A 14891-nucleotide genomic window follows, 5' to 3' on the forward strand; every position below is an offset into this window, starting at 1 on the left:
ATTTCAGATCCAAATCTCATACTTTATAGATGAAGCAACTCAGACACAAAGACATAGGAAACTTAATTTTATGAAATGGAATATATTTAGGAATTTACAGAATTTCCATCATTCCACTTCTAAAAGGCATTATTTTGGGGGGTGCTATTTCTAGCATGCATTTAGCATACTAGCATGGTGGTTTTCGTACTGAGTGTACAGAATCCTGTGATTCCAAATAAGTGCCTCAGAGGTCACAGGGAAGAAGGAGAGAAGAAAATGGATGGGACTTCCTGGTGGTGCACAGGATAAGAATCCACCTGCCAATGCAGGGGACATGGGTTCGATCCCTGGTCCAGGAAGATCTGACATGCCACAGGGCAACTAAGCCCATGCACCACAACTCCTGAGCCCAAGCACCCTAGAGCCTGAGTTCTGCAACAAGAGAAGCCATTGCAATGAGAAGCCCGAGCACAACAATTAGAGAGTTGCCCCCATTCACTGAAACTAGAGAAAGCCCATGCATGGCAGCTAAGACCCAGCACAGCCAAAATGTATATAAATGAGTAAATAAAAGAAGAAGATAGCTATAGTGGGTAGTGGGAATCACTTTTCTTCAACTTGGATGGGTCTGTTTTCATCCATTTCATGTATTGGGATTCTGCCCAAGATTTCACTTAAAAAAGCATCTTTCTGCTAAATATGTTTGTAAATAATTTTAACTTCTCCAGGATTTAGCTACTATATGAAAGCTTAGGATCTGGCACCATATCTAATCAGTTATTAATTATTTGGGAGCTCCTGGTGAACCTTGTGAAATTTCTTGCCAGAAAATATCACATAGGCTTACTTTTTTTTTTCTCCAAGTTTAACAGATTCGTGGACTTCCTAAAGTCCACGAACAGATCCTGGGCTAATAACACCAACTCTAAAAGCTTTACTTAAAGGACTTATATAAGAAACTTCTGGTTGAAAAAAGAGTAAGAATTTGGGATTAATATTAGAATGTGTTGAGAAAAAATGGATTTTTTTTTTAGCACAGCTTAACTTATAGGTCCCATTTATCCTGTCTAATGAGAAACAAAATATACTTTTGACAACAATTAAAGAGTCCTATGTCCTCTTGTCATTCATGATGTTCTTTTGATGATGCATTCAGACACCTGATGCAAAGAGCCAACTCAATGGAAAAGTCCCTGATGCTGGGAAAGACTGAAGGCCAAAGGAGAAGGGGCCAGCAGAGGATGAGGTGGTTAGATAGCATTACCCACTCATTGGACATGAATCTGAGCAAATTGCTGGAGATGGTGAAGCAGAGGAAGCCTGGCATGCTGCAGTCCATGAGGTCTCGAAGAGTCGGACACGACTTAGCAACTGAACAGCAACAGCAGTAACTCAGACACTGTGCTAGAGCAGGAGTACTAGGTTGGCTAAAAGTTTGTTTGGGGTTTTCCGCGCCACTGCATGGAAAACCCGAATGGACATAAGTCAACAAGCTCATGGTACTGACTTTAGAGACCATCTATTCTTGAGGATATGAATAATTTTAAACACTTTTACTACTTAACCACATTTTTACTAGTTTACACACACACATACATCACTTACCCTCCACTGGAATAGTTTCCCTTTGACCTACCTGGACTGGATCAGTCCGGGTTGACCTGAGCTGTCTGTTTAAGCTGTGTTCAGTCACGGAGGTGTTGTAAGCTTTGGTCAGTGCACAGTAGGGGTGTGCAGGGACATTAGGACTGCGGCACCATGGGCTGCGAGTGGGGAAAAGGGTTGGTGGGATTTCTTTTTCTCTGTAAAAGAAAAATTGAGCCCAAATTGAACTCAAAAGCCACTTCATCCAGTGATGTGAATAATGAAGGCTCCATTAGAGTGAAAGCATGTTCCAAGATCAGAGAGCATGGCTTTTCCAGTCTTGTGGGCATCACTGTTATTACATCAGAAGCATTTGACTACATATAAATAACATAAATTCTGTACTTTCAGCCACAGCCAGCTCTTGATCCAAGATGAAAGTTCTAGATGATGCAAATCTTCCTCCACCTAAGCACTATGAAAGGCATGGTGGTGACTTCCTCTCTGCACTGCTCCTTGGCCTAACCTCTAACAGCAGGGCTGCTATGAAATGAAACAACCAGAGGGGGTCTTAATATCAACTTGTGGAAATTGCCAGCCTTTATTTTCTCATGAGTGTGTCTCTGCTTGCTCTGTGTTTTCGTGTTTCAAAACATAAAAGCTATTATGGTTTTTATGGTTCCTATTTAAAACAGAAGTTTTTTTTTTTTTTGTCTTTATCAATTTATCTGTTCATCACATTGTCACCCAGTCATTCCCCACCTGTTCAACCCTTATTAATTGTGGGAAGGACTCAATTAAAAAAAAAAAATCAAGCGGACTTTCCTGGTGGCTCAGTGGTAATGAATCTGCCTCCCAATCCAGGAGACATGGATGCAATCCCTGATCTGGCAAGATCCCACATGCCAAGGAGCAACTAAGCCCGTGTGCCACAACTGTTGAGCCTGTGCTCTTGAGCCTGGGAGCAGCAAATACTGAGCCCACGTGCTGCAACTTCAGAAGCCCACATGCCCTAGCGTCCGTGCTCTGTGACAAGAGCAGCCGCCACAATGAGAAGCCTGCGTACCACCTCTAGAGAGTAGCCCCCGCTCTCCACAACTAGAGAAAAGCCTGCGCAGCAACAATGACCCAGCACAGCCAAAAATGAGATGAAAAAAAAGAGCAACTTTTACCTCTTAAGAAAAGCTTGAACTTGTTCCACCTGGCATTTTGAGGAATCTCGCTTACACTGATCTTGTTTTTCTTTACTCGTAGTTACAACTGCTGGCCAATGAAACATGTGCCTTTGAGGGGTTGCACTTATTATTGAGCATCTGTCAAATTCGATGTCAGTCTCTAATTTCTCCCACGCTTGCTTCCAGTGAATGGGAGTGTACCAGGCAACAGCCTAACAAAAATGATTCATTAATATTAAATACTATTAGAGTTAGGTTTTTAAAATGACACAGGCTTATTGTGGGCTTCCCAGATAGCTCAGTTGGTAAAGAATCTGCCTGCAGTGCAGGAGACCCTGTTTTGATTCCTGGGTTGGGAAGATCCTCTGGAGAAGGGATAGGCTACCCACTCCAGTATTCTTGGGCTTCCCTTGTGGCTCAGCTGGTAAAGAATCTGCCTGAAATGCAGGAGACCTGGGTTCGATCCCCTGGGTTGGGAAGATCCCCTGGAGAAGGGAAAGGCTACCCACTCCAGTATTCTGGCCTGGAGAATTCCATGGACTGTATAGTACATGGGGTCGCAAAGAGTCGGACACGACTGAGTGACTTTCACTTCACTTCACTTCACGCTCATTGCAATAAAATTTCAGTCAAACTGTAATGTCATTTATGTACTGTGAAATGATTAGTGAAACACACAATGAGGCTATAGTGAGACATCCTGCCTTAGTTTCCGACTCTGAAAATTTCAAGCTGCATCTCCTCAGGCAGGTTATCACTTACTCCCTTGGAAAGTATCCTCATATATAAAATGGGGAAGGTGGTGGCTATATGATGGCATTATGAGATTTAGTTAAGCTACTGAATTTCATAATTAAAAGGAACTGTGCAAAAAGTTATATTAATAAGTTAAATTGTATTAGTTAATATATTTGTATATTATATATTTATATAATAATTTATATAGAGTAAATATAATATAAATACATATATTAAATATGGGGCTTCCCTCGTGGCTCAGTGGCAGAGAATCCATCTGCAAGGCAGGAGATACAGATTCAGTCCCTGGGTTGGCAAGATCCCTTGGAAAAGGAAGTGGCAACCCACTCTAGTATTCTTGCCTGGAGAATCCCATGGACAGAGGAGCCAGGAAGGCTAGAGTCCACGGGGTCATAAAAGCATCAGACATGACTCAGTGACTAAACAGCAACAATATTAAATATATTATATGTTAAATATAGTATAAATATAAAATATATATTAGATAATATAAATATGGGCTTCCCTAGTGGCTCAGATGGTAAAGAATCCACCTTAGATGGTAAAGAATCTTCCTACAATTCAGGGTTTCATCTTCAAACCTGGATTTGACCCCTGGAGAAACTCCCCTGGAGAATGGAACAGCTACTCACTCTAGTATTATTGCCTGGAGAATTCTATGAACAGAGGAGCCTGGCGGGCTATAGTGTACAGGGTCACAAAGAGTCAGACACAACTGAGTGACTAGCATCAGTTCAGTTCAGTTCAGTCGCTCAGTCATGTCTGACTCTTTGTGACCCCATGAATCGCAGCACGCCAGGCCTCCCTGTCCATCACCATATCCCAGAGTTCACTCAGACTCATGTCCATCGAGTCAGTGATGCCATCCAGCCATCTCATCCTCTGTCGTCCCCTTCTCCTCCTGCCCCCAATCCCTCCCAGCATCAGAGTCTTTTCCAATGAGTCAACTCTTCGCATGAGGTGGCCAAAGTACTGGAGTTTCAGCTTTAGCATCATTCCTTCCAAAGAAATCCCAGGTGACTAGCATATACACACACAAACATATATAAATACATACATATATTATTTGAGATGGGAAATGGGTGTTAAAACTAAAGACATGAAGAGGAAACCACGATCTCCAAGCTAGAATCCTAGGTGGGCAGTTTGTTTTGGTTTCCCGAATATGTGGCATGTATACAACATATATGTGTAAAAATCATTCAGAAAAATCTTGTGTAGGGACTGATAATTATGTCTTTGTTCAACAGAGAAAGTTAAGCACTGCAGTATACACAAACGATCTACTTGTTCTTGTGTTTTGTTTTTAGTTTATAAAATTATAGAGGCTTAGATTGATGTTGTATCCTTTGAAAAACCCTCTGTTTGCCTTGATAAGTTAAACACACGTAAGGACAACACAAGGCAAGTTCAGCTAGGCAAAGAAAGAGAAAGATAAAAGATTTTTTTTTTAATTTAATTTCATAGATCACAGCAGGAAACCCCACTTTTGGTTCAGGTCATCAGTTAGGGATTCTCCTCTTTTGCAGCTCAAATAGATATTTTTGTGGAAAATATGTTAATCATCTTTTGAGTAAAATCTCTCTCAATTAGATTGTAAGCCTTTCCTAGCCAAGAGCAATATTTTATTTCTTCCTGTATTATAAGGGACTCAAAAATATCTACTGATAATGATAATGTGATCAAATAAAATGATACAATTTTAATCTCACTTCTGAAATGTTGACCATCTGAACCTTGTGGGCTATTTTTAGTACCTAACAGAAAAATTTTTGGAGTTGGAATGTCTGGTTGTATTTTACTTTCGCCATTTTGCCAGTCATGTGACCTTGAGAAAGCCATTTAACTTTCCAAGCCCCAGTTTCTTCCTCTGTAAAATGCTTAATCTGAGAATCAAAGGAGATAATGCGCATATAAGCAGCCCTTCATGAGCCGCTACAGCACTGGAATTCGCTGCTCCATATTTTCTGAGAACAATGTATTGGGAAAATTCAAGGCATTCAGTCATATGAGATGCCTATTACATTTTTGGCATGTAATGTAGAGGCTACAAATCATATAGGACAAAAATGTGGTTGGTGAAAAAAATCTAGCCTTGTTTAAAAATCAGTAGCCTCATAGAATCATAGTGATTGTACTACATAATCTTACATAAACTCATGATGGAGCAGGACTAAATCTACCTTTATATTACACCATATGGCTTGTAGCTGATTGAATATTAACCATTGGCAAGTCAGTGATGAACCAAAAAGCAGTCTGTCATACTTTATTTAGGTTTCTATTTTTAGAGTTAGACACGACTTAGTGACTGAACGACGATATGACTGAACAACGATATAACTTCTCTTTGCCACACTTTTTTTTTAAAAGAGTATTTTGCAAGTCCAGACTCAGGACCTATTCTAATCTATGTCATTGTCTACTATTGTTTTAGTCAGATTTCAGGTTCTGTAACTTTTCCCACAAGATATGTTATTTTCAACACACAAGTTATATCAACACAAAGCCATTCCAGGATCGCAAAGAAAGCTTGGATCTGTCTGTTTTTCAGCATGTCTAGTTTCAAGGAAAATTTGTCTGCCAACTTCAGATAGTGAGATTCAGTATCACTGAGGTGAGAACAGGAATTAATTGTTTTTTTAAAAAAGGGGGAGAATTTTGTGCTTATATTAGGGTTTTTCGATTGACAATGTCACACCTCAGTGTATTTAATGGAAATATTTTCTATTTGAATTAAACAATGCTGATTGCTTTACCATAAGGGTGGAAATTCCAATAAGATGTGACCTGAAAAAAAGGCCCCCTCCCTCCTGAATCATAGAGTTATTTCTAGTAGACTTAATTTTACAGTGAATAAAGTATAATGTGTGTGTGTGCTTAGTCACTCAGTCATGACCAACATAGAGTTATTTCTAGTAGACTTAATTTTACAGTGAATAAAGTATAATGTGTGTGTGTGCTTAGTCACTCAGTCATGACCAGCTCCTTGCTACCCAGTGGACTTGTAGCCCACCAGGCTCCTGTGTCCATGGGATTTTCCAAGCAAGAATAATGGGAGTGGGTTGCCATTTCCTCCTCCAGCAGATCTTCTCCACCCAGGGATCAACCTAGCGTCTCTTGCGTCTCCTGCAGTTAGGCAGATTGTTTACCACTAGCGCCACCTGGGAAGCCCGAATAAATTACATAGTCGCTACAAGTTAGAGTCTATAGTCCTCTGAGAGTAGGAATCTTGACCTGTGTTATATTCCCAACATTTATCACACTTATCACAGCCCTGGGAATAGAGAAGAATCTCGACAAGCAATTGAGAAATGAAGAAACTAATAGAAAAAAGCCCACATGTAGTTCCTTCCTTTCTCATCCTTCTCTTCAGGAGAAGGCTGAATGCCATAAATAAAATCCATGCTTGATTCTGAAACTTGAAGTTGCTTCTAGAAATACAGGATATTAAATTTATCTTTGCCAAACTATAAGCACCTCTTTGGCACTCAAGAGAGGCTGCTACTGATTTGCCTGACATGTTATGACAGTTAGTGACGGTTCTTTCCAAGCTTTTAAAGATGAAAAACTCATTGAGCGAGCTAAGAGGGGAAGGGAGGACACAAGCAGAGCTATCCGTTCTTATTAAAAACCATTATTAAGGACTGGACACTGACTTCACCATTAGGTTTGCACAGGATTGTTGTACAGTTTGGGCCTGTTTGAAACCTGTTTTGTTCCTTCCAAAGAAAATCAGATGGTGACTGATGCTTTACTTCAGATGCTGCTGTCCAGACCTGTAAGAAAAGATTTTGTTAATGACAGTTGCCAGTGGAGTTCAATGTAGTTTTATAACTGTAAGAGTTATTGCAACACATCTTTTAAACAGGTGAGTTTTTTTTTTAAGATTAAAAAAAGTCTTTATTGAATTTGGCATAATGTTGCTTCTGTTTCATGTTTTGGTTTTTTGGCTTCAAGGTATGTGGGATCTTAGCTTCCCAATGAGGGATTGAACCTGCAGCCCCTGCATCTGAAGGTGAAGTCCTAACTACTAGACCTCCAGGGAAGTCCCAGAGGTCTTTAAAATATATCGACATCCAAACCAGTCAATCCTAAGGGAAATCAACCCTGAATGCTTGTTGGAAAGCCTGATGCTGAAGCTGAATTTCCAATCTTTTGGCCACCTAATTCGAAGAGCTGACTCATTGAAAAAGACCCTGATGCTGGGGGAAGATTGAAGGCAAAAGGAAAAGGGGCTGGCAGAGAATGAGATGTTTGGATAGCATCACTGATTCAATGGACACACGCTTGGGCGAACTCCGGGAAATGGTGAGGGGCAGGGAGGCCTGGCATGCTGCAGTCCATAGGGTCGCAAAGAGTCAGACATGACTTAACGACTGAACAACAACAATAATCTGTAATGTCAAGTTGTATAACTGCAAAGCTGGTGTATGTAGTTTAGAGGGATGCCTGAGAAAGAGGGAGGAGCTCTTTAGTATCACCTAAGGAAACCTTCTCTTTCCTTTCTTTTAAAGACTATGCTGCTTAGTTTTAAGAACTTAGATATTTCATTCTGATAGTTAAAGCATAAAAACACAAAGTATTGTATGCCAAATTGAAGAAAGCTACAGAAATTTAATTATGAGAATTTATTTTCAGAGATGGACAAAGTGACACAATTAACTAACAACAACCCCAAAGTCACAGTTAACAGAGAGATCAAAGAAACCACAGTCTGACTGGGGAAATGGAGTTTTTCCTGTACAATTCTAGTTCGTAGTATTTATATCTTATACTCACGGTTACTGTGGAATTGGCCTGCATTATGATACCGGGAAGGAATCGGTAGAGAGAGATTGTTTGTCCACCCACATTTTGTTGGAGAGTATGATTTCCAATTTCCAGCTCTTTGTCGGGGGAAGAGTTAATGAGCTTCACGAATAAACCCTTGACATTCACCTCAGCTATTTTAATGTCTCCAACAGCACTAGCAAATAAAATGCAAAGATTACAAATTGCATTCAGAAGAGAGGGTCTTTAGCTCACTTTAAGAACAGAAAAATAAATATGCTTTGGAAGTTGTTGCTGAGCACTGTATTCTGTTGGACAAATTCCATGTTGAAATAGTGTATTTTGTGCCCTAAGCAAATGGTGTGATTTCTTAGTTCTGCATGTTTATCTGTGGAAAAGAATTATTTTTATATAAAATATTTAAAGAAAGCTTTAAAAAATGCTTCACATACCAAGGTAAAGAAGCTATTGTTGGTGTTTGGTTGCTAAGTCATGTCCAACTCTTTGTGGACATGGATGGATATAGCTCACAGAATTCCTCTGTCCCACCATCTTTGTCCATGGGATTTTTCAAGCAAGAATACTAGAGTGGGTTGCTATTTCCTTCTCCAAAGGATCTTCCTGGTCCAGGGTCTAACCTGTGTCCCCTGCATTGCAAGACAGATTCTACCACTGGACTACCAGGGAAGCCCTAAAGATGTCATGCCATGCCATGCTATGCTAAGTTGCTTCAGTCATGCCTGACTGTGCGACGCTATGGACTGTAGCCTGCCAGGCTTCTCTGTCCATGGGATTCTCCAGGCAAGAATACTGGAGTGTGTTGCAATGTCCTCCTCCAGATCTTCCTGACCCAGGGATTGAACCTGCATCTCATTAAGTCTCCTTCATTGGCAGACAGGTTCTTTACCACTAACTCTACCTAGGAAGTCCAAAGACGCCATAGGAAGGCAAATTCTCTGCTGTACTTCCACCAGTACTGTTCTACCTCAATCTCGCTTCTCCTTAATGAAAATTGCAAGAATTTAGATTTTTTAAAATGTTGGCCTAATTTGTCCTTATGCTTGGTTTTATTTTTTTCTGTTTTTTCTCCCTAATCTCTTTGTTCTCTATAATTCAGTCTTGATTTTTTTTTCTGAGAATGTTCCAGTTCAATAATTCTCTCTTCTGTTGCATCAAATATATTGTTAAACTCATATACTTTTGAAATAGTAATTTCTGTTATTGGATTTATTTTATTTCTAGAATTTCCTATTGATTCTTTAATTTTAGTTTCCAATTCTATGCTAAAAACGTTTATCTTGCCATTTAATTTCTTGACTATTTTAGTCAATGTTATTCAAAAATCCCTATCAGATAACCATAATATCTGGATCACCTAGGCTTGTTTTTTGTGTTCATTTTTAATCTTAGCTTTGGGTCAAGTTTTACTATATCTTGTTACGTTTGACTTAGTGCCTAGTATCAATATAATATATTGAACTTTGCAGAGGTAATATAAAGCTATGTATAATGTTTTCTCAGTCCACAGAGGATTTACTTTAGCTCTGGCAGCCATCGACATTGGGGGGAAATCACTTTAACCCAATCAGGGTGTAAAATAATTTGACACTAAGCTTTGGCCCAAATTACTAGCTGTGTTAGTCACTCAGTCCAACTCTCTGTGACCACGTGGATTAGAGCCTGCCAGGCTCCTCTGTCCATGGAATTCTCCAGGCAAAAATTCTGGAGTGGATTGCTATTTTCTTCTCCAGGGGATCTTCCTCCCCCAGGGATCAAACCTGTGGTTCCTGCATTGCAGGCAGATTCTTTACTGTCTAAGCCACCAGAGAAGTCCAAATATAATGTAAGTGCTATATAAATAGTTGAAGATGAGTAGCAAATTTAAGTTTTGATTTTTGGAATTTCATGGAATTTTTTTTCAAATATTTTCCATATGAAGGGTCAGCTATACTTTCTTCTCTCCAAATATCAAATTCCTAGCAAATATATAATACTATATACAGTTTCAAATTAAACTAAATTAATAGGGTGGGGTTTTTTTGTTTGATTTTGCTTTAATCTGTAACATACTGCCATGAGTCTTTGGATGTGGCATTTAACCAAAAAGGCTGAATATGGTCACTCTCTGTATGAAAGGTGTAAATACATAAGGTGACAACATTTTTGTGTACTATTTTTAAAACATGATAAATGGCATTATCAACATTACTCATAATTTAAATATTATGTATACATTAGAGATCATCTACATAGCAGCAATTATATAAGAGGAACACTAGAAAATAAAACTTTATAATGTTCTTATGCAGTGCCTCATCAATTAAATGTTTTATCTGAAGAATCTATGATATAAAAATTAGAATCTGAGTTTTACTTTTTGAATGCATGGGTTGTAACCCACAGAAATGAGGAGTATATTGTTTGGTCAGGGTCTTATTAGTTTAAGAAGCAAAAAATTTAAGAACCAAAACATGCCACCATTAAAAATACTAAATCTGAAAATAATGTAGCTAAAAGTTAAATCATTCTGTCCAGTAAGTTCCAAAAAATTCACACATTTCAAACATTAAGGCAACTTTTCCCCAACCAAACAGTACTTTATAAAAATACATGTTACTTCAAAACATTATATACATAGTGACAATAAATTTAGCTAGTTGTAATCTTTAATACATTAATAAAGTATCACATATTACAAAGAATTTATGCTAGGTGCTTGCATGTATGTGCAGGTGGAATTAGAGTTTTAAGTACAGGCTTCACTGAGTGAAGTGAACGTCCTTCTTTAGCGAGTTCTCGTGTCACACACATAAAGTGGCCGTGGGATCGCTTCTTCCCACTTCTCTACAATATTGGAACTGCATTTCTTCAGGTGGCCAGCCATTTATTTTGAATATAGCCTTACTGTTGGATGTACTTTTGAAGTCATAACTGAAAATCTGGGATGACCCTCCTTCTTGACAGGCCCTGAAGTTCAGTTTTTATTCATCCAGTCTTGTGAGACTGCCAAAGTCTCTGATTAAATTCTCAGCCTCTTGGTGGTGGTAGGTTAGTCACTAAGTTGTGTCCAACTCTTGCGACCCCATGGACTATAGCCTGCCAGATTCTTCTGTCTCTGGGATTTCCCAGGCAAGAATAGTGGAGTGGATAGACATTTCCTTCTCCAGGGGATCTTCCCAACCCAGGGATCGAACCTGAGTCTCCTGCACTGCAGGTGAACTCTTTACTGCTGAGCCACCAGGAAAGCTAGTGAGACTGCAAAAAATCTCTGATTAAATTCTCAGCCTCTTAGCTGCTGCTTTCAAATCGACAACTGTTTTGAGGAGAAAAGTGGCTCCAAATGTCAGGCTATCTCTCTGAGTTCCCTCTCCTAGAAGAGGGCTTGTGAGAATAAAGGATGATTTATGTGAGAATAAAGGAGAATAAATTAAGATCTATGAAATCTTGATCTACACTAGCAAACTGCTTTCAGCAGTTTTATTTTATACCCATACTACATTGTACAAAGATGCCTATTTTGTAGAGGTTCATTTGTGAGCAATTTATATACCAGTTCTTTTCTTTTACATTAGCATTATGGTTCTTACTAAATTGTATATATAACATTTTTATGGTTCTTTGATAGCCCTTGAATTTCTCAGTGTCATCCTCATTCTAGTGCTATTGAATTCTCTGTGGGATGTTTTCATTTCTTGACAGAATTCCTTTTCGTTTTTCATACTTGCCTTTTCTGCCTGGGATGATGAGCAGTAGGTTGAGTTTTTTGTTTTAAACAGATAAGACCCTAGGATATCTCAGTTATCCCTTTGGTATCTGTATGTATTTGGATATGTATAGTTGCTTTTCAAAAATGTTCTATTATTCAAGTGAAATGTTTATTCAGTGATGCTAAATTTTTATTTTATGTATGTAAGTAGAATAGATTAGCTTGTCTGAAAGAAAAAATACTATTGTCCATATCAGAGCTAGTAAATTCATTTGCCTTCCTTTTGATATAATGCCAAAAGTTACAGAAAAATGCTTCATACAATACAAGGAAATTCACAGAGCCAGGGCTGTTAATCTGCTATCACACAGCCTTTTATAGTTATCTTTTTTCTTCCCTGTAAGCCCTCCCATTATTTCTTTCGTAGGAAAATGACTTGAAACCTCTGCTTATAAGTTGAGTGAGATGGGCTGAGTGTAGAGTGATATACTAAACAGTCTGTCAGTAGCCTTTGCATGGTCTTGATTTATAGATATTAAAAAGACAAATGGCCAAATCTCTTATTTTTTAAATGATAATTTTTCATTATTTAAGCTCTAATTTCTCTCCTTGTAGGGTTCTACTTGATAGCTCCATGCTACTTATCTGCCTTTAGGGTTTTGCTACTCTAAAGTCTACTAAACTTATCTCTAGCATTTCAGTTCCTCCAATAGGCATGGATCTAACGTTGTCTGAGAAGATTGACCCTATGTTTATAGCTGCCATTAACAAAACGAAAGACGAAGACCACATGATCACAGTTTTTACATCAGATGCAGAAAAAATTTTTTTGACAAAATTCAACATCTTTTCACTATAACAACTCAAAAAATAGGTAACGAAAAAACATACCTCAGCATAATAAAGGCCATATTTGAAAACAACCTCAGCTAACACAATCAATGAGATAAAATTTCCTTTAAATCCGGAACAAGGCAAGGACACCCATTCTCACCACTGTTATTCAAGATAGCACTGGGAGTCTTACCCAAAGCATTCAGGCAAGAAAAAGAAATAAAAGGTGTCAAATAAGAAAGGAAAAAGTAAATCATCTCTGTTTGCAGATGATGTGATTTTATAAGTAAAAATCCCTAAGAACATCACAAAACAAATTCATTAAATTTGTAGGATACAAAAATCAACATACAAAAATCAGTGATGATTCTGGGCACTAACTAACCAAAAGGGAAATTAAGAAAACAATCCCATTTACTTGGGCCAAAGATCTAAACAGACATTTCTCCAAAGAAGACATACAGATGGCTAACAAACATTTGAAAAGATGCTCAACATCACTCACTATCAGAGAAATGCAAATCAAAACCATAATGAGGTACCATCTCACAGCAGTCAGAATGGCTGCTGTCAAAAAATGTCTACAAGCAATAAACGCTGGAGAGGATGTGGAGAAAAGGGAACCCTCTTACACTCTTGGTTGGAATGCAAACTAGTACAGCCACTATGGAAAACAGTGTGGAGATTCCTTAAAAAACTGGAAACAGAACTGCCATATGACCCACCAATCCCACTGCTGGGCATACACACCAAGGAAACCAGAATTCAAAGAGACACAAGTACCCCAGTGTTCATTGCAGCACTGTTTATAATAGCCAGGACATGGAAGCAACCTAGATGTCCATCGGCAGACGAATGGATAGGAAAGCTGCAGTACATATACACAGTGGAATATTACTCAGCTATTAAAAAGAATGCATTTGAATCAGTTCTAATGAGGTGGATGAAACTGGAGCCTATTATACAGAGTGAAGTAAGTCTGAAAGAAAAACACCAATACAGTATATTAATGCATATATATGGAATTTAGAAATATGGTAATGATGACCCTATATGTGAGACTGCGAAAGAGATACATATGTAAAGAACAGACTTCTGAACTCTGTGGGAGAAGATGAGGGTGGGATGACTTGAAAGAATAGCATTGAAATATGTGAAACAGATCGCCAGTTCAGGTTTGATGCATGAGACGGTGCTCAGGGCTGGTGCACTGGGATGACTCTGAGGGATGGGATGGGGAGGGAGGTGGGAGGGTTGTTCAGGATGGGGACACATGTACACCCATGGCTGATTCATGTCAATGTATGGCAAAAACCACCACAATATTGTAAAATAATTAGCCTCCAATTAAAATAAATTAATTAATTTTAAAAATCCCTTACCTTAGCAATGAGAGAACAAAATACTTAGGTATTAAGTTAACCAAAAAATGAAAGACTTATATATGAAAAACCATAAAACACTGATGAAGGAAATTTAAAAAGACACAAGAAAATGGAAAAAATATTCTTCCATGTTCATGGATTGGAAGAATTAATGTCAAAGTGCTAATACTAACCAAATCAATGCAGTCCCTATCAAAATATCAATGACATTTTTAAACAGAAGCTGTAAAAAAACAATCCTAAAATTTATGTGAAACTACAAAAGACCCCAAATAGCCAAAGCATTCTTGAGCAAGGACAAAGCTGGAGATATCACACTTCTTGACTTCAAATTATATTGTAAAGCTTCAGTTCAGTTCAGTTCAGTTGCTCAGTCGTGTCCGACTCTTTGTGACCCTATAAATTGCAGCACGCCAGACCTCCCTGTCCATTACCAACTCCAGGAGTTCAGCCAAACTCACGTCCATTAAGTCGATGATGCCATCCAGCCATCTCATCCTCTGCCGTCCCCTTCTCCTCCTGCTCCCAATCCCTCCTAGCATCAGGGTCTTTTCCAATGAGTCAACTCTTTGCATCAGGTGGCCAAAGTATTGGAGTTTCAGCTTTCACATCATTCCTTCCAAAGAACACCCAGGACTGATCTCCTTTAGAATGGACTGGTTGAATCTCCTTGCAGTCCAATTGTAAAGCTTA

At 38.7% G+C, this 14891-nt stretch overlaps 1 protein-coding gene across 1 annotated transcript in view; it reads right to left on the reverse strand.

The window, feature by feature from the left end:
- The window catches only part of LMNTD1 (lamin tail domain containing 1), a 487571-nt gene that overhangs the window by 18913 nt on the left and 453767 nt on the right, over positions 1-14891 (reverse strand). The window contains exons 8-11 of the mRNA XM_027541571.1: positions 8283-8469; positions 7160-7279; positions 2739-2953; positions 1619-1784 (exon numbers count right to left, since the gene is read on the reverse strand). Of these exons, the coding sequence (XP_027397372.1) occupies positions 1619-1784; positions 2739-2953; positions 7160-7279; positions 8283-8469 (688 nt within the window). The remainder of the gene's footprint in view (positions 1-1618; positions 1785-2738; positions 2954-7159; positions 7280-8282; positions 8470-14891) is intronic.

This window comes from Bos indicus x Bos taurus, chromosome 5 (assembly GCF_003369695.1).
Source record: "Bos indicus x Bos taurus breed Angus x Brahman F1 hybrid chromosome 5, Bos_hybrid_MaternalHap_v2.0, whole genome shotgun sequence".
NCBI lineage: Eukaryota > Metazoa > Chordata > Mammalia > Artiodactyla > Bovidae > Bos > Bos indicus x Bos taurus.